The 18,326-nt window shown below is 47.2% G+C and overlaps 1 protein-coding gene across 2 annotated transcripts; it reads left to right on the top strand.

The window, feature by feature from the left end:
* Positions 1–5,034: 5,034 nt before the first annotated feature.
* LOC119134903 (high-affinity choline transporter 1-like) lies at positions 5,035–17,964 on the top strand. 2 transcript variants are annotated; one of them, XM_037272136.1, is made up of 8 exons: positions 5,035–5,405; positions 8,665–8,778; positions 10,438–10,593; positions 13,142–13,290; positions 13,531–13,674; positions 14,913–15,066; positions 15,417–15,634; positions 15,965–17,964. In XM_037272136.1, the coding sequence occupies exons 1-8, from the start codon at positions 5,222–5,224 to the stop codon at positions 16,520–16,522; spliced, it is 1,677 nt and encodes a 558-aa protein (XP_037128031.1). In that variant the 5' UTR covers positions 5,035–5,221; the 3' UTR covers positions 16,523–17,964. The 2 variants fall into 2 exon arrangements, with proteins under 2 accessions (XP_037128031.1, XP_037128032.1); XM_037272137.1 differs by lacking the exon at positions 5,035–5,405 and adding an exon at positions 5,420–5,579.
* The last annotated feature ends 362 nt before the right edge of the window (positions 17,965–18,326 follow it).

The following is an 18,326-nucleotide window of genomic DNA, read 5'->3' as shown; positions in this document are numbered from 1 at the left end:
TTGGCACAGCTCTGGAGTTTACAAATTCCAGTCTGGCCTTGCTTTTGCGTCTTGTGGCGTGGCCTGCACATTGCTTTCCTCAACGTGGTCTGGAATTAGCACCTGAGCAACTGAAAATCGCTGGCGCGTTGCGATTGTTTTGCTCGCTTGAACAGTGGCTGGCTTCAAGCAAAAGGTGCTCTGTCGGCAAACATGGAAACTCCACCACCAAGAAAAGCTGGAATTCTCCACTTTGCTCTCATATTCATCTTCTGATGTCTTTGGCATCCTACAAAATGTGCGTCATTGACCTTGGCCCTCTCCCTACCTCTGGAGGGGTCCAGTTCGTAAGCTGGGCTCAAACTTTAGCCCACGTCTCGTTTGTTTGTGTTTGTGTTCCGCTCTGATCTGGAGCTCAGCCCGCTGGGATGGCTCCCCGTCTGCGCTCTGATCTGGAGCTCGGCCCGCTGGGATGGCTCCCCGACCCCGACAGCAACGCAATAACGGCAACCGGGTCGTTTTCCCACGACCAGAGCTCTCCATGTTTGTTTTGCAACAAGCGCAAAAATTGCTCCATCATTTCTTGAGTTTGATGATTTGATGCAAATCCCTCTCGGACGTTTTGTCCCAGCAATGAGGATGATTTTCCATTGGCGTGTCCAGCAATTTGCTTTCCCCGGGGCCCGGCGCCTTACGCAGCTGCAAGGAGACTCACGTTTATGGTTAGACACCCTCGAGCCCTCCCGATTCCTCTTCAGCGATGACGCTCTCGGCTTGTTTTGGAGACAAATGCAAGAGGCTTTCGGGGAGGCCTGCCTTTGACTTTCTCATGAGAATTTTGTGCATGTGCGTACTTGAAAGTCCAGTTTGTTCAAAATGAAGATTATGATATCTGCAATTTTGGCCACAAAATACAACTCAATATTGGGACAAAACCTTTGTTAAAAACAGTTCAAAGAAGTAAAACTATAATTGTACAAAATTCAGACTTGTATCTTGAGAAAAATAAAACTCATTATTTCCGATTTGTTGTTCAAAAGAATCTAAAGAGGTTTATGCCCTTTTTGCAAAAATCAACTTGTAATGTTGTCATTTGTTATTGAACGTAATATCACTTTCTTAATAGTTTAACCTTGTATCTTTTTTTATACATATTTAATCAGGTAATCTAGAAATGTTTTTCAATAAATAAACAACTGTAATGTCTAATATTCAAAGTTAATTCTAACGTCTTTCTGAAGAAAAATGTAAAAGCAAACGGCACTTAGAGATGAACTGAAAATGTATTGCACTAAAGAAATATAAACGCAGCTCAAGTGTGCAGTGATTTTTTTACATACCACTAGAGGGAGCCAGTGTAGCACTCTTGGAAAAGCAGTTTCTTTGTAAAAACGTTAGCGATAACGCCATTCAAATATAAAAAAAAATAAAACCGGTTAAGCGTCAGTCATGAGTCACGTGGCACACTGGTGTGCGTGTGTTCACCACCAGGGGGCACTACATAGCGTATTACATTTTTTTGTTAAATCTCGCAATATTATTAACCTTTTTAAAACTGCAACGTTAATGTCGTAATAATGTTCCATTTATTGTCGATATTGTCAATGTTAAAAGTTGGCTTGTGTGTGTGTGCGTGTGCGTGCGTGCGTGCGTGCGTGCGTGTGTGTGTGTGTGTGTGGCACGAAAACATTCACACCGTCACATGCGAGAATGGAACTCACGGTGTCGGCACCCAAAACAGCCGACGGCACCCCTACGTTATCAGAGACTCACGTCAAAGTTTGGCTCCACCTGGCCGGAGGTGCGCAAGGTGCCGTTTCCAGCGGCTGACGGCCGTTGACGCTGCCTCCATGTGATGTGAGCAGTAAAGAATCTATTTCTGTGCGCAGCTGCTGCCATAGGCATTGCGGCCCAAGAAAGCTTAGAATGGAACGTCCGGCCGGGTCATGCGCCCAGCGGAGGTCACCCGAGTAGATGTGGCACCTACACCGCAGACTGCCAGCCACCGAGCCCAACCCAGCCCAAAAATTTCCAAAATGTTCCTAGCACTTGAGCCATATCAACACTGGCCATTATTTTTGTGCTCAAGGTTCAAGCTTTTCCGTAGGAATTTGAAGCGAGGGACAGCTGTATAGTGATTATAAGCGAGCAGACGTCAACGTCGCTACACAGTCGTCTGGGGCCATTTTCATCTAAAAACAAAGTGGACTTTTAAAAAGAATTTGACCATTAAGCAGCCGTTAAGCTGTAGTTGTGCCAGCTTCGGACAGAGCCCACCGGCCGACCTCTTTTCTGGATTTGTTCACTTCACGCAAACACTCGAAAGTAGTTCGCGAGACCCGTAAATCAACTGCCGACCTCTGAGTGGCAACACACCTTGTTTCACGCTTTGAATTTGAACAATGAAAACAGGAAGTATTTCAGCTCAGCCTAATTGCTGCTGCAGGTGAATGGATCTTATCCTCTTCAATCCTCTTTTGCACCTATGGAAAGCAATGCCAGTAAGTACATTTTATGAAGCAAATCTTTGGGTGTGATTGTTGCTGAGATGATTAGTTTGCCGGGGAAACGGGATTTCTTTTGAAATGTGTTTCTAAAGTGTGTTTAAAGACCTTTAAAAAATGACGTGCCGTAAATGATCTAAAAAGAAGCCTGGGAAATATCTAAATGGGGTCATTCTATATGGTGGGCTGTGCTGAAACCCTGGTGAGTGCCTTCCAATGCAGCCTCTTTGCGATGCGGGCCCTCAGGCTGCCTTCTCCACAAATGATTATGTCATCGGGCTTCAATATAGCCTCCGCCTTCCTATTTTTTACATTCAAGAGATGACTCATGGCAAACTGCGCCCACGACCCTCCCCAGCAAAGCGTTCCAAGCTGGCCGAGTGTCTTGCTTGGTGCTCGCGAGGCCAGCCAGGCGCTAGTGCTGTTAGCATGGGCAGATCAATTAGTTGTATCCTTTTTCAAATGCTAATCCCGGCTGCTCCTCGCCGCCGCCCTGCTCTCTAAAAATAGCCTCCCAGGGCTTAAACCAAAACAAAGATGGCGGCGAGCGAGGCACAACTCGCAAGTTGATAGCTGTTGTTACGTCCACTCGGCTGAGGTGGTATTGTCAAAGTGCCACTTTCACTGGAATGATTGATATGATGCCGCAGGATAATCAATAAATGTGAATATTTTCCAAATGGGCAAATAATTCAGAAATGTTGTAATTTGTGGCTTCGGGGCCCCAACGAGTCGCCCGGTGCAGCCCACTCGAGCTCAAACTGTCATAAATGTGGCCCTGAACTCAAAGCGATTATAACGACTGTGCATAAAAGTAAAGCGGAGCTCAACCTTCAGCACTTGCAAGAGTCGGCCTGAGGTCAATGAAGGCTCTGTTTGAAAGGGCTTCACAAAAGCGTTCATGCACTCATTACTAAACCGGCAAGGAGAAACTCCAAATTCCATTTCAGTGAAAAAGGGAGCACAGGTGCTCGCTCTTATAGCACAGGGGTCAAGCAAAACAACAAAAAATCCATATTGTGTCAGCTTTATTGTGCCATTTTGAAAAAATGTCTCAGCAGAGCCCCAACAACGTTTTTCCCCCCATGTGCCGATGTTAGTTGTCGCCGACAGCTTGCGTAGCTTTCATGAAGAGCTCATCCTCTTGCTGGAGTGTTCAAGCCTCTTTAACCCCCCACCCCCCCCGCAACCTTACATACCTTCTCCCCCTACCCCATCCCCAGCGCTTCACCGCTATATTTCCCGCGAGCTGGCAGACATTGTCCGAGTCTCTGCAGGGATGCTGGAGGCCACCGCGAGCACGACGGCTTTTTTTACTGTTGTTAGTGGAAACACCATGGGAGCGCTCTAAGGCTGCACAGGCTAACCGGCGGCGGCGAGGGGGCGGCGACGAAGACTCGATACCCAGAAGACATTTCACCTACAATGAAAAAAAGACACTTTCGACCAAGTTTAAAAAGAAAACTACACTCAGTTAAACGTATGAGTTTGCTCAAAAGCAATTTCCTTCCCACTTTGCTGTCACACGCATGTTTGCAGCGCTTGACAAGTAACAATAACCTTCATGACCCTCCATGACGCCAACACTGTCACAAAACGAATGAAACTCATTATTCAAGCCCCCACCCCCTCGTGTTTTATTTGTGTTGCGTTCTTCCTCGTTTGTCGACTGTTTCACTGGATGACATTGCAATTTGCTCATCCAGTAAGAACCCCCGTGAGTCAGAAAGCTTCCCGCATATCGATTGGCTAATGCACCATCCAGTTGCGCTTTTTGGGGTGTCTTTTTCCCCCCCACCACCACCGACGTCGGACGGAAAATTTCAGTGTTTGATGAACGGCCGTCTGTTGCTCTGCACGGCTCAAGACATTTTGCTGCCCTTTACAAATTGGTTGTTGACTAGTGGTGGGAGGGGATGCCAGGGGGCCGCTACCTGCTCAACCCCCCTCTTTGCACACCCCTGCTGCAACCCCACCCAATGAATGTTCTGTTTTTTTCTTAGCCACATGAATCTTTCTTGTGCCTTTGGTTCTCAACTAGAGCAACTGTCCCCCAACACGCTGTTCAGGTGGCATGAACAAAAAGACCAGTTGTAAAACCATTTCCCGAATGAGGCGTATGTTTGATTTGATTCTGTGGTTCCCTCTCGCGAGTGCCCACTACACTTGAGTTCATGGCAATATGTGATGGAGTCTTTTCATCAAGGAAGAAGCCCCATTAAGTCATGAAGCTGCCTATGCATGTGCTATATTGATTAGCTAATGTACGTTGCATCCAGGGAGGGAGGGGGCAGCGCCCCTTCTCTGTCCCTGGAGTCTTCACCCCCCCCTTCCCTTGTCCTCCCTGGTGTATTTCAGTATGGCGTCTGGGCTCTGCGTCAGCACATTGCATCAAATCGTCACCTCGGGGCGGCTCGCACAGGACAAAGTCAACGAACCGAAATCCAGTCGTGACGTACTCGACCCAGCCAGCCCGGCCCGGCTACCGATTGGCCGTGCGGAGGCCGGGGGAGGGTAGACTCTTGCCCACACCCCGTCCCCTCCGTCGCTCCTCCCTCCCTCCTCGGAGCCCGGCGTGAGGCAGCGGGCACGGCGGCGGAGGGGAGGGGAGGGGTGGATGTAGGGGATGTTCGCCCAACCGCCGTCACTGTCGCCCGGTCTCTCGCTCGGTGCGTCCTTCTCCTTTCCTTCTTCTTCTCTCCTCCTCCTCGTCGTCCCACTTGCTCCGCTCGACCATCATGGCTCTCAACATCCCCGGCGTGAGCGTCATGATGTTCTTCTACCTTTTGGTGCTGGCCATCGGCGTGTGGGCCTCCTTCAAGTCCAAGCGGGAGGCCAAGAAGGGCCGCGGAGACCAGACGGAGATGGCGCTGCTCGGCAACCGCGGCATCAACCTGGCGGTCGGCATCTTCACCATGACGGGCGAGTACTGGCTACGACCGAGTGGCACACGCGTACGTCGCGCTTCCCGACGCCTTATTTAGGCCTGGAAAACGAAATGAATCGGAATTCGACCTCCGTTTCACCTCGCGCACGTGATGACTCAACCCTTCTTGTGCCGTTCGAGGTCTGCATATCGTCGGACGATGCACACAGGTGCGTCCAGAATAAGATGCATTACAGTTACAAGCGCTTGTATGTTCAAATGGTACATATGACGTAATTGAGCTACATTAGAAGTGCATAGAATATTTCGCGTACAAGTAGAAAGTATTTGAGATAGGACGTAATCGTGCTACATATGGTGCACACATTAAAGTGACAGTGTGGAATGGTTTGATTTTTCAAGTCATTCATTTTAGAAAAAACTTTATTAAATTTAATAATGTGCAAAAGAAGTGCTATCACATATGTACATCTAGTATTTATTTTTTTGTCACACACATTCACACTGTCATATGTGGGAATCGAACTCACGGTGTCGGCACACAAGACAAGCAAGTGTACCCCTACACCATCAGCCACTCCCGTAGGTCTTGTAATGGCAAATTATATTCCCGTGTCGCGCCTCGCTGTAGTGGATGGTGCCACGTCTCGCCGCCATCGTTCCGTTACGGCTCGCCGAAGTAGACGAATTTGCTGGATTGATGTCGGCAGAGTGGGTAACAAATGCAATGCGCTTGCTTTGTCACTTGAGGGAAGACTCAAAGTTGTTTGTGGTGACATTTTGCCTTAAGCTCTGCTGAAGATGTTGCTGTCTCGGCTTGCCGTGTGTGCGTGCTTCTAAAGTCTACCACGAGATGGCAAGAAAAAACACTGTCCCTTTAAATATGATGTCAAACGATAGAACATTACTATATATGATGCATATGACATGATGAAAATTTCCAATTAAAAAGCGTTAATTACCTTTTTTTTCCAATTTATAATGCGCCCCCATGTATAATACGCACCCTAAAAATGGCATGTCGATGCTGGAAAAAAGCATGTACCCATGTATAATACGCACCCAAATTTTGACTCCTACTTAAGTCCGTAAACGTAATATTATTTCAGAAAAAAGATCATCTTTGGGAACAACCGGTTGTTATTCTGCCGGTCAGTATCACTGCGCATGCGCTAGCAAACTCGATAGCGAAGAAATGTTTCGGATTTGTGTAGGGTACATTGTGACAGCAAACGAGCAGGTGATCGAGCAAGCGTCTGATACGAGAGCATTGTGTTCGTATGGAGCGTGTTTGAAGTGAACAGCAGAGAAGAAAGGAACAAGCCAAAGTGTTGTGAAATAAAATATTACCTGTAATACGCATTCAGGTAGAGAATTGAACTCTCGCTCTTTATATAGCTGACGTGTCAAAAAAAAAAAAAATTTTTACCCATGTATAATGCGCACCCCAGATTTTAGGACAATAAATTAGTTAAATTTTGCGCATTATACATGGAAAAAAACGGTATAATGTTTGAAAGTAATGCTTTGAAGAAAAAACATATTACGCGTCTTGAATGGCAAGTGTAGAGACAAAGAAGAAGATGTCAAATTGCACATCGGAGGCGTATGGGCCAGACATGTCCTGAGCGCATATTCAGTGTTTGCTACGGAGGAACCAACAAAGCTCACTTGAATACGACCAATTTCATTTGTCGCTTACAACAGCATTATCGGGACAAATTTGAGATTCACAAGCGCAACGCTGCAAAGCCACAGGAGCAAACGCTTGCGGAGGCGAGACAAGCTACCGCTGAAATAGCCACAAGTCCAAGGAAATAGCACAGAACAAAGTGACGGGCTGAGACGTCTGCCGTGAACAAAACTGGATTCGGTCATCCCATTGACTTCCTTCCGCTCTATTTTATAAGACGCCAACGCTCTTTTGTTTCCAGCAGAGAGACTGAGCTCACGCATTTGCTTCTTTTGGGAAGTTCGGCACGCAAATCTCAGGAAAGATCCATTATTATTATTTTCTTGCGTTGAGCTAAGATCAATTTGCATAAAAAGTTTGTGTTCAATTTAAGTTGAGTTTTGGTGCAAAACATGAAAAGAGATTCTTATGACCTGACTCACAGAGTAGGTTTGTTGAAAAAAAGCTAAACACAATTGTTCAATGACTTGTGTCATAAAACACAAAAGCAATCCTTTCAATCTGCGTATGATTCCTTCACATCCTTCAGGTTGACGTTAACAGAAGTTTAAAAGTCAGTATGGGAAAGAGCAGGCCTCAAAGCCAGTTGAGGAGCACCGGACATAAATAGGTTCTGTTCGAAGCGTGGAGAAGATTGCGCAGAAACACAAGTTTGCAATCATTTGCATTTAGGTGCATGCCCGGCCGGTGACACTCAAGATCAAAGTTGAAAGGTCAGCACTCGGAAATACCTTGTTCGCTTCGTCTTGCAAAATTGTTGCCTAAAATTAGCAGGACAAATTGGCCGTGTGCACGACGAGCTCGACTTTCTCCTCGGCCCCTCTTACAAACTGGACTGCAGCCGACAATTCTGGCGGGCTTCGGCAGGCGGCGGCGGCGTTCGCTGTTGGATGGCGAGTACTGCACACAGGTTGTCACTCTTTGGCTTCCGTACACCATCAAGCCTTCGACCCGTTTCACACCATCTGTCCATTCCTGCAGCATACGCACACACACTCAGAGTAAAGCAGAGTCATTGATGTCAACAAGACACACACACACAGTTTCTATTCATTCAGTTGAATAACTATGGTACTCTAGAGCTATATAAAATATCAAATATGATTGAAACGTGCACATTTATTGAGTCGGAGCATCCATTTGACATCTCAGCAAAAGTATAACAACTGAATGACCTCAGTTGGTTGTTTTATGCCAAAAGAAAGAATAAATTCTAGTTGACATCAATTTAGCGTCGCTGTGTCACGCATTTATGTTCCATCCACCGTGAATGCACCATAGCCAAGACATGTTGTGTGCACCTCTAATGTAGCATCTTGAATGGCTTCGGCACGCATTGACGTCGTTTTGCGCTCTGTGGCTCTAAGTAATAGCTTGTTGTTTTTTGTTTTTATGACCCTGTGAGCGTTTTTCAAGCACTGCACCAACTTGTGCTGCGTGTATTTTGACGTTGACATTTACGAGGCGGGGCACATCCGCAAAGGCCCCGCTTGGGTTTGCATGCTGCGACGAAACCGTTGAGCCCGTCAAGAATTGCGTACGCCGAAAGATAAAAATGCTGCGTTCAGCTGAAATGTGACGCGCGTGTCTTTTGTCGACAGCCACGTGGGTCGGCGGCGGGTTCATCGTGGGCACGGCGGAGGCCGTCTACAACCCGTCCATGGGGCTCATCTGGGCCGTCATGCCCGTCACGGCCACCATGTGCTTCATCTTCGGTGAGCAGCGCTCCTTTTTAGGGCAGGCCGCAGCGCCTCAGCGCCTCTCGCTCGGTGCCGGGCCCACCTTTTGTCCCAGCCTGGTGAAAATTAGTCCCCAAAAAACAAAAGCGCTAACGTCCAAACAAGGAGAGTCTCCTCGAGCCCTCACAACAGGCGGATTTGAGTCCTTAAGAACACTTAATTCGCGTCGGCGCTGGAGTCCAAATAGGGTTTACGAGGTCAGAAGCTGACCCCTCCTGGGTTCAGAAAAATCACAAGTGGGCCAAGAACGCTCGAGTGCAAGTAGCATGTGATCACAATAATAGAACTTGAGATTGCCACTCGTGTTGAAATCCGGTGAAGGCTGAAGAGCCGGTTTTGAAATGTGGAAAGTCCTTCCCAAGAAGTCCCGAACGAAGCCAAAAATATTTTTTAAATTTGTTATGCCGGAGATGTGTCAATTTGGCGAATATGGCAAATGCTATCCGTCACAACCGGTCACGGCTCACCGGTCTTGAAAGCTGAGCCGTGGTTGGTTGCGACCTGAGAGCTGAATGACTGTAATGTGATGTTCAGTCGACAGGAAGTGGCAAAATGGCCGGCCCCTCAGAGATGGATTTCGTGTGTTCGCAGTGTTCCCCAGAATGCCGTGCTCCGATACGTGGGCGCACACTCGACAATTTTGTGGAGGAGATTTGGCGGTTGACTTGAATAAGAGCCCCTAAATAAGAGTACAAAGTGAAACCCGCTCGCCGCCCCTGTCGTGAGCGAGCTCTTCATTGTTTGTGACCTTCAAGTGCTCCACTGATAACGTTCGAGGTCACGCTGGAAAGCTCTTACAGCAATAGCGCAGTGTCAGAACTAGGACACGGCAAAAATGCCGTGACAGGCAAAGTTCAAAAAGTTCAATGGCAACATTACAACCTGACAACTTAGTATTTTTAAACGCGGGAAGTTTGACGTCACCATTGCGCAAAAAACAAAAATGAGACACTCGCTTTGAGCTCAGCTCGCCGGCACAATTGTCTTGTGTCTCGTCAATCGATGAGCAGCCACCTAGCCGTTAATATTGTCAAAGAAAATAAGGCGCCAAGTGTCGTATAAAGTTTGAGGTCTCAAATGGAGGCATGTGCCGCTGGCATGGATTCTCTTGCTAGCGCGTTCGTGCTGGCGCGTCCTTTTGTCGTCGGCGGACAAACACGGAGCAGGCACTCGGACAGCAGCCTGCGAGAGTATGTGCAGATTGGCCCGCATTCCTTGGCCACGTGAAAGTCACATGGTTGATCCTCTTACTCTTGCCCGGACTGTCGTCCGGCGCGACTCCCCTTCCCTGCTGCAAGGCAGCCGATTGGAACTTCTCCGGAGTTGCCGAGGAGCTCACCGTTTGCAGCGGGGAGGGAGCCCTGCAGAAAAACAGGCAGGACAGCCTGCCTTAAGTAAGTGTAGGAGAATGGCTGGCCTGCGTTAGTGCAAGCTCGCATCCTTCCCAGCGAGCGTCCGCATATGTCTGTTTGCGCCTTTGGAACAAACACAACCGCCCGCGAGTGTCAGCATTTGTCTGTTTGCGCTAACATGCTGTGGTGCAAACACAACCGCCCGTGACCGTCTTGACGCCGAATGACGTCAAGGTGGTTGTTTTTTGTCATCTTTCTCTTTTTTGCCCCATGTGCGCCGCAGGTGGCCTGTTCTTTGCCGAGCCTATGCGCAACAGCAAGTACGTGACCATGATGGACCCCTTCCACATCAAGTACGGCAAAGTGGCCACGGCCGCCCTCTCTATGGCTGCGCTGGTCTCTGAGATTATGTGGGTGACCGGCACTCTCATAGGATTAGGTAAGGATGCCACCGCACGCCGCAGCTGGCCGTCGAGTGAAAGGAACGGCCACTTTTAGCTCGCGCCGGGTTTTCCCGTGGGCAGCCGCATCAAACCAGACGGATTGCGGCGGTGACTCTGGTTGTCCAATGTGCACTTTTCCTTTTGTTTAAAACAAACAAAAAAGAGTCAATCTCCAAGCCCAACAATTCAATCAATTTTTTTTTTATCCAACTTGCATAACGTTAACTTAAAATTTACTTAGCTTATTTGTTCTTTATATATTTTTTTACATTTTCTTTTTAACTCTATCTTCACCTTCACTTCCATTCAATTTAGGCTTTCTTTTCTTTCCTCCTCGCCATCACGCAACCGCTTTGCAGATTTTTTAAAGAAAGCCATGCCATCTCTTCCAGGGTAGGCCTGCGACGTTTAGAGATGAGCCCCTTGGATGGCTTGAGGGCTTCCTTCTGCTTAATCGCCGTCGCTTGATCGTTGAAATTGTTGACATCTTCCGGCCATATTGTTTTGCAATATCACTCACGCAAACCGCGCTCATGTTTTCTTATGATTTCTTCTTTCAATTGTAAGAAAATCATCACCTTCTTTCTTTTTTCACCACGACTACCGGACGCTAACTGTCGTAATCCCAACGTGCCGCCGTCAAGCGGGCTAACCATGATGACGTCCTATGTTGGGAATTAGTTTGGATGTTGATTCAAATATTTGATCATATTTCACATCGTATGTTGAAAGACTCGTATGTTTAAGCAATCATATGTAGAGGTTTGACTTGAGTTGATTATGGAATCAATCAATTCATCGTTGAGAGTCCCTTTGAACTTCAAAATGCCCAAATCCTTGTATTTTCAGCCTTACACTAATCAATCGTCCATTTGTCTAGTCTTCTGTGAAAGCTTTGTGTTTTGCCAAAATAGGACATTTGCGCTTACTTTGCAACACAACCATCAACATCCTGTGGAGGAGGACATGGGATCTGTTATTGTGCTCAGCTAGCCGACTGTGACACCGCAACTCCTTGTTATGCTTGCTGTCTTCTCACCATTCATTCATTGTCAGGAACGTGAGAACACCGCCCGCTCGCCGCTGTTGTTGCTTCAGCCCGAGCGCCGCCCGTTTGTGGTCATCAAGTTCCCTACGTATTTGTTTTCATCCATTATAGCTGAGCTAATGCAAAGAAATCCCAAATTGGAGATGATAGAGTTTTGCCCACTCTAACTTCTTTGCAAGAACCACACGTGAGACAGTTTGGCCATTTTACACTTGCAAGCGGAGAAAGCCATCAGCACCCTGTGTGGTACAGAGGTGCTTGAAAGCAGTCGGAATTTCGCCTCTTTCTGGAGACTATTTATTGAGAGAAAGCAGGGTGGGGATGAGAGTGAACAGGTTTCGGGGGTCACCTCTGCAAACTGGTTAATCAGTGCCGAGGGTCTTAGCGGTTTGTTTTACAAGGATGTGGAAACAGATACTAATGGAGCATCTTTAGACAACAAGCTAAGCAAGAACATTTGCACAACCTTGGAAAGTTTCAACAACTCAAGGGAATGTGGAAAGTTTCAACGTGTCAAGGGAAGGTGGAAGGTTTTAACAAAGTTAATGATTCTAGTCAACATTCCAACATAATCATACGATCAAAATAATCTGTCAACCCTAACTTTGTCTGCTTTTGTCACTTCCGATGAAAGCTCTTGCAACGTATTGGCAGTATCCTCCTGCTTGCATCAAATCCTCCCCTTTGGTTTGAAAGTCGTGCAAGCTACGTCTTTGTACTCGTCATGATGAACAGGATTGAATCCCCTTGACTAAAATGAATCCAACCCAAGACTCAACACTCTTTGCTTTGCTTTTTTCTCAGCCTGTGTGTGTGTGTGTGTGTGTGTGCGTGCGTGCGTGCGTGCGTGCGTGCGTGCGTGCGTGCGTGCGTGCGTGCGTGCGTGTGTGTACCGTATTTTCAGGACTATAAATCGCTCCAGAGTACGAGTCGCACCAGCCATAAAATGTATATATTGCCATAAAATGACATATATAAGTCACACTGGAGTATAAGTCGCATTTTTGGGGGAAATTTACTTGATAAAATCCAACACCAAGAACTGACACGTCATCTTGAAAGGCAATTTAAAATAAAAATAGAATAGGCAACAGGCTGAACAGCACGGTATGCACATAAACAATGAACTGAGAACGTGCCTGACGTAACATATTAAGAGTTATTCAGAGAACTATAGCGTAAATAACGTGCTAACAAGTTTACCAAACCATCCGTGTCACTCCAAATCACTAAATCCAATAAAATCTTCATCCTTGGTGTCACTTTTAAACAACTCCGCTAATTCCGGAAGTAGAAGATGCAGCGCTTCCTCTTCTATGTCATTTACGTCACACTCATCGTCAGAATAATTTCACACATAAGTCGCTCCTGAGTATAAATCGCACCCCCCGGCCAAACTATGAAAAAAAACTGCAACTTATAGTCCGGGAAGTATGGTACATGGCCAGAAAATGGCCACAAATGAGCTAAGGTGTGGTCAAATGTGTGTGCACCAGGCGTGACCATGAGCGTGATCCTGGATCTGTCGTACACGGTCAGCATCTGGATCTCGGCCGCCGTGGCCATCACCTACACGCTGCTGGGTGGACTCTACTCAGTGGCCTACACCGACATCATCCAGCTGGTGCTCATCTTCATCAGCCTGGTCAGTGCTGCTTCTTCTTTTTCCCGCAACTGGCACTCTTTTGGTTTTGTGTCCGCTTGCTGATATTCGTGCCGGTCGAGTAGTCACTACTCTCGCTCGAGCTGTCGATCTAATCCCGAGATCCCTGAAGGTGTCCAACATTTGGTGAAAGCTGTACCTGTAGTTGCAAGCTCGCAGCCTCCCGCGCAACGTTGAGCAGCAGTATGCCCAACGTGCAGTTGTTGTTGAACCCCCCCGCAGTGGATGTGCGTTCCGTTCGCGCTGATGAGCCCCGCTGTAACGGACATCACCCAGACAGCGTACAACTACACCTTCCAGCCGCCGTGGGTGGGGACGCTGGAGGAAGACCGAGTGTGGCGCTGGATCGACAACTTCTTAATCCTGGTGAGAAAAGAGAGAAAGAATGTTCACCTTTATATATTATTGAAACGGGTGCTTAGAGTGGGGTAAAAAAGTATTTAGTCAGCCACCAATTGTGCAAATTCTCCCATTTGAAAGATGAGAGATGCCTGTTATTTTCATCATAGGTACACTTGAGAGACATGCTTAAGCCAGTACATGTCCAGGCCCATCTGAAGTTTGATATTCCATATTCACCCAATCCTCTCCTGGATCATCCAAATGCTCTCTAGCAAACTTCAGATGGGCCTGGACATGTACTGGCTTAAGCAGGGGGACTCATCTGGCACTCCAGGATTTGAGTCCCTGGTGGCGTAGTGTATTACTGATGGTAGTCTGTTACTTTGGTCCCAGCTCTCTGCAGGTCATTCACTCGGTCTCTCCGTGTTTTCCTGGGATTTTTGTTCACTGTTCTTGTGATCATTTTGTCCCCACTGGATGAGATCTTGCGTGGAGCCCCAGATCGACGCCATTACTGACCAAATACTTATTTTCCACCATAATTTGCAAAGAGATTATTTAAAAACCAGACAATGCGATTTTCTGGATTTTTTTAAATTCATGTCTCATAGTTGAAGTGTACGTATGATGAAAATTACAGCCATCTCTCATCTTGTAAGTGGGCGAACTTGCCAAATTGGTAGCTGACTAAATACTTTTTTGCCCCACTGTATGTGTGGATAGCAGATGTACATTGGCCATCAGGGGGCAGTATCCTCACAAGTTGCAAGAAGAGTTGCACAAGTACCCTAAATCGGCAGTAAGATGCCATAATAGTTGTTTTCTATGTGATATTGTCTGTATTTGTGTGTTGCGATGGCATTTGTGTACAAATCTCAATTGCTGAAAGCATTGAGACGCCACCGCGTAGATCCAGGTTGTTAGCTCGTCTGTGACTGGTGACATTGTCTTTTAGCATTCAGCTAAGCAAGCTTTCCGAATTGTGTTTTGGGTGCTTACCTTTGAAAGAGTGCAATTAAAGAGCTATAGTGTGTTTTTGAACAATATTGTCAAATGTTATTTGCCAAACTGATGCTTGAGTTGAGTTTACGGTCACCATTACAGCTTGAACCTTGACTTTTTGCTCACAAGGAAAATAAAATTTGACCTAGAAAAATTCTTGTGGTATGACAGTCATACTATGACTTCTATCTCAAGGCACCGCGGTGTTCATCTATTCCATATGTGCGTGCCTTGACTTGTTCTTGTGTCTTCCTGTCAAGGGTTTGGGCAACCTGGGCCTTCAGAACTTCCACCAGAGGACTTTGTCTGCTGCCTCGTCCACCACGGCCAAGATTACCTGTTTTGCCGCTGCCTTCATCGTCCCCACTCTGGGGATTCCTCCCATCTTGCTGGGCGCAGCCGCCGCCTCCACAGGTACGAAAGCAGAAAGCCCGTTTCAAGGAAGTTAGGGCCGTGTTCTCCCATATGTGTGAATTAGAAAGGTTTGCCACACGCAGCCACAGGGTAGGTAATGTAGGCGTTCCCTGTCAAATGTGGCCGTTCCCTGTCAAATGTGGGCGATTCCTGCCAAATCTGGGCGGTTCCCAGCCAAATGTGTGCACGGTTCCAGCTTGTGCATGGTGAGCGTCCCAGAAGTATGGACAAAAGGTGCCCAGGCCAGGCGTGTTGAATAAAAGCAAAAAAGAGAATGTGGCCGACCCGTCATCACCGAAATGTGACTAAGTGATTTTGAAAACAATCTTTCGGGTTTTTTTTCCCCCCAGACTGGAACATGACCACTTACGGTTCTCCGTCCCCGTTCGAGCGAGGTCAGACAGGCCTGGTGCTGCCCATTGTGTTGCAGCACCTCACCCCTCAATACATCTCCATCGTGGGCATCGGAGCCGTGGCAGCCGCCGTCATGTCATCCACCGACTCGGCCCTGCTTTCCGCCGCCTCCATCTTCACCTCCAACATCTACAAGAACATCCTCAGGACTCAGGTGAGAAGCAAAGGGGGCTTCCTTCTAGGCCAGACCTTTCTTTAGCAATAATCTGCGCCACACCTAGCATTCCTTTTCCAAAGTTGGTTCATTGAAACAAACAAAAACCAGCTTGAGCGTCAATGATATGATTGCTCTTCATCCAAAAATTTGATGTTGGTGTGTTAGTCCAGAAAAAATCTTGCCTTGCCACAACCTTGAATTTGTTGCTCATCTGCCCCCCCAAGAAAAAAGAAAAAATTCACATTTGTCCAAATGGATGCCACTGGCTTTGCAAACACAAAAGTAAGAAGTGGCTGAATGACACTTTGCCTTTGGTGGATCCGCCAGGCTTCCGAGCAAGAGCTCCAATGGGTGATCCGCGCGTCTGTGGTGGTGGTGGGCCTGGCGGGGACGTCGCTGACCTTCCTGGACAACAGCGTGCTGATGATCTGGATGCTGCGTTCGGACCTGACCTACACGCTCATGTTGCCGCAGCTGGTGTGCGTCCTCTTCTTTGCCGTGTCCAACGGCTATGGGGCTGTCCTGGGTTGCCTGAGCGGGACTCTCCTCCGGGTCCTGTGCGGTGAGCCCGTGCTGGGCCTCCCGCCAGCGCTGCGCTTCCCTGGCGGCGCACTGGTGGACGGCGTCTATGTGCAGAGCTGGCCCATCCGCACCATCTGCATGCTGGCGGCGGTGGCGTCCATTTTGTCCTTCTCCTTCCTGGCCTCACTGCTTTTCCACAAAGGCGTGATCCCCAAGAGGTGGGACTTTTTCCAAGTGCTGACGCGGGACTCGGCCGAGACGCCCGACGGATCCAAGTACGACATCAAAGACGACGACGACGATGTAAAGGAACAAAATGAAAGCAAGGAAGTGTGCGAACCCATGCTGGAATCCACTTTCTAGAAAGCGCGACTCAGGTCCAAACGCCACCGTACCTGATCGTATGCAGGATTAGTCGTAGGATACAGTCATTCCCCGCTATTCGTGGCCCACTGAGAGCACCAAGTTGTCAAGCCTTCCTTCTTTCCAATCGAAAAGCCGCAAATGAAAAAGAAACGTTGTTTCTTAAGGGTCTTGCTCGCCAGCCCGGAGACAAGTTGCCGTCCCGAGGGCCGCTCTAGTCCCCGCAAAAGAAGGAGTTGACCCGTTCTTACAACAGTTATGGCAGCCGTTAGTCCAGGTTTGATCACGTGACGTTGCGCAAGCGCTCAATAGTCAAACAGCAAAGCTTAACCTCAGATGATGAACTCGGCTACGTTCTTATTCCAGCTTTACCTTCAAGTGTCTTTCAAAAAATAGCCTAGCTTGCCCACCTCTCTCGCCAAAATGCTTGCGAGTGGTGTACATTGCACAGCAGATCCAATCACGAGGAAGTGGCTGAAGCGTTGGTTCAAAATAACCCCACTCTCACTCTATACTCGCCGAGTTACTCTCGCACAACCTGCCTCTTCCTTGACAATCGTTTTTATGGTTTTGTGAAAGCAGCACAGTGTAAATCTTTGGCAGTTCTCTATTGCAGCGCACCCGTAGATGAAATTGCTCAACGTGCTGGTGTGCGTCAACAGTCTCCCACCCCACCCTTCAATCGTGGTGGTCCAAGTTGGTTTCACAATACCAAAAAAATGTTTTTGGGGACAAAAATGGCCCGCTGTCCAATTTGGTCTTAAAATACCAAAACATTTAATTTGGGGAAAAATAGCCCACTGGCCTCTCTAAACTGTTTGCCAGTCCAGATAGAACACATCAACATACTTCTTTGACTCTAATTCCTATGTAGACAGGGTTTATGCAGCGTCTTGTGGCAATATTTCACAACATGTAAAAGGAAGAAAATGCAAACAGGTAATTCCATGTAATGAACCACGAATATAAGGGGGATAACTGTATTTTTTTTTTTTTTTTTTTTAGCGTGTATACTGAACGGTGTACACAGGGAAAAAACTACAGCTATGCTCTCTGTTTTAAGAGCTATGCATCTTCTGCAATTTTATGCAGCATTGACACTTCCAGGCACGGACAGAGAGGCACTGTTTCCAAAATGGACGTGAATGTGTTCAGGGTCAAGCGACTTTGCCACCAGCCGATTTCAAAACATTTGCCAGTAAAAACAAAATGCTGGAAATGTTTTGTTTTCTTTCTTTCCTTTTATTGTATTTTAGCTTCTTAGACAAGTAGGTGATTGTTAACAGCTGATTGTATCGTGACTGAGTGAGAAGGGCTCTCAAGCACGAGCACTTAATTGTACAAAAATAACAAAAGATCTGCCTGCCTATGCAACCAAGTGTGAATGGTTTGTCATTAAACCCTTTGTTAGCCCTCTTTGACGAGGTGTGTCGTCATTAAGGCAAGAGCTGGTTTATTGAGACAAAGTAATCAATCATCTGAATCTTTACCAAAGCAAAAAATAATAAATAATAGTAATACATTTTGATTTGCATTTTCATCTTTCTTCAACTTTAACCCTAAACAAAAATTTACTTCTTAATCAAACAAAACAGTTTTGGGGTAAGACTTGGGGGGTATTCCAGAAAGCAGGTTCAACATACTCTAGTCGAGGGGTCACCAACACGTTGCCCGCGGGCACCAGGTCGCCCGTGAGTACCGCATGAGTCGCCCGCAGGACTGTTCGAAAATTAGCTCAAATAGCGGCACTTGTCAGTGAGCTGCATCTATTTATTTTACAGTCGAACCTCGGTTTTCGAACGTC

The sequence above is a fragment of the Syngnathus acus genome, chromosome 15, assembly GCF_901709675.1.
Source record: "Syngnathus acus chromosome 15, fSynAcu1.2, whole genome shotgun sequence".
Lineage (NCBI taxonomy): Eukaryota > Metazoa > Chordata > Actinopteri > Syngnathiformes > Syngnathidae > Syngnathus > Syngnathus acus.
Note: the sequence above shows the minus strand (reverse complement) of the source record. Positions and strands in the feature narration are given on the sequence as shown.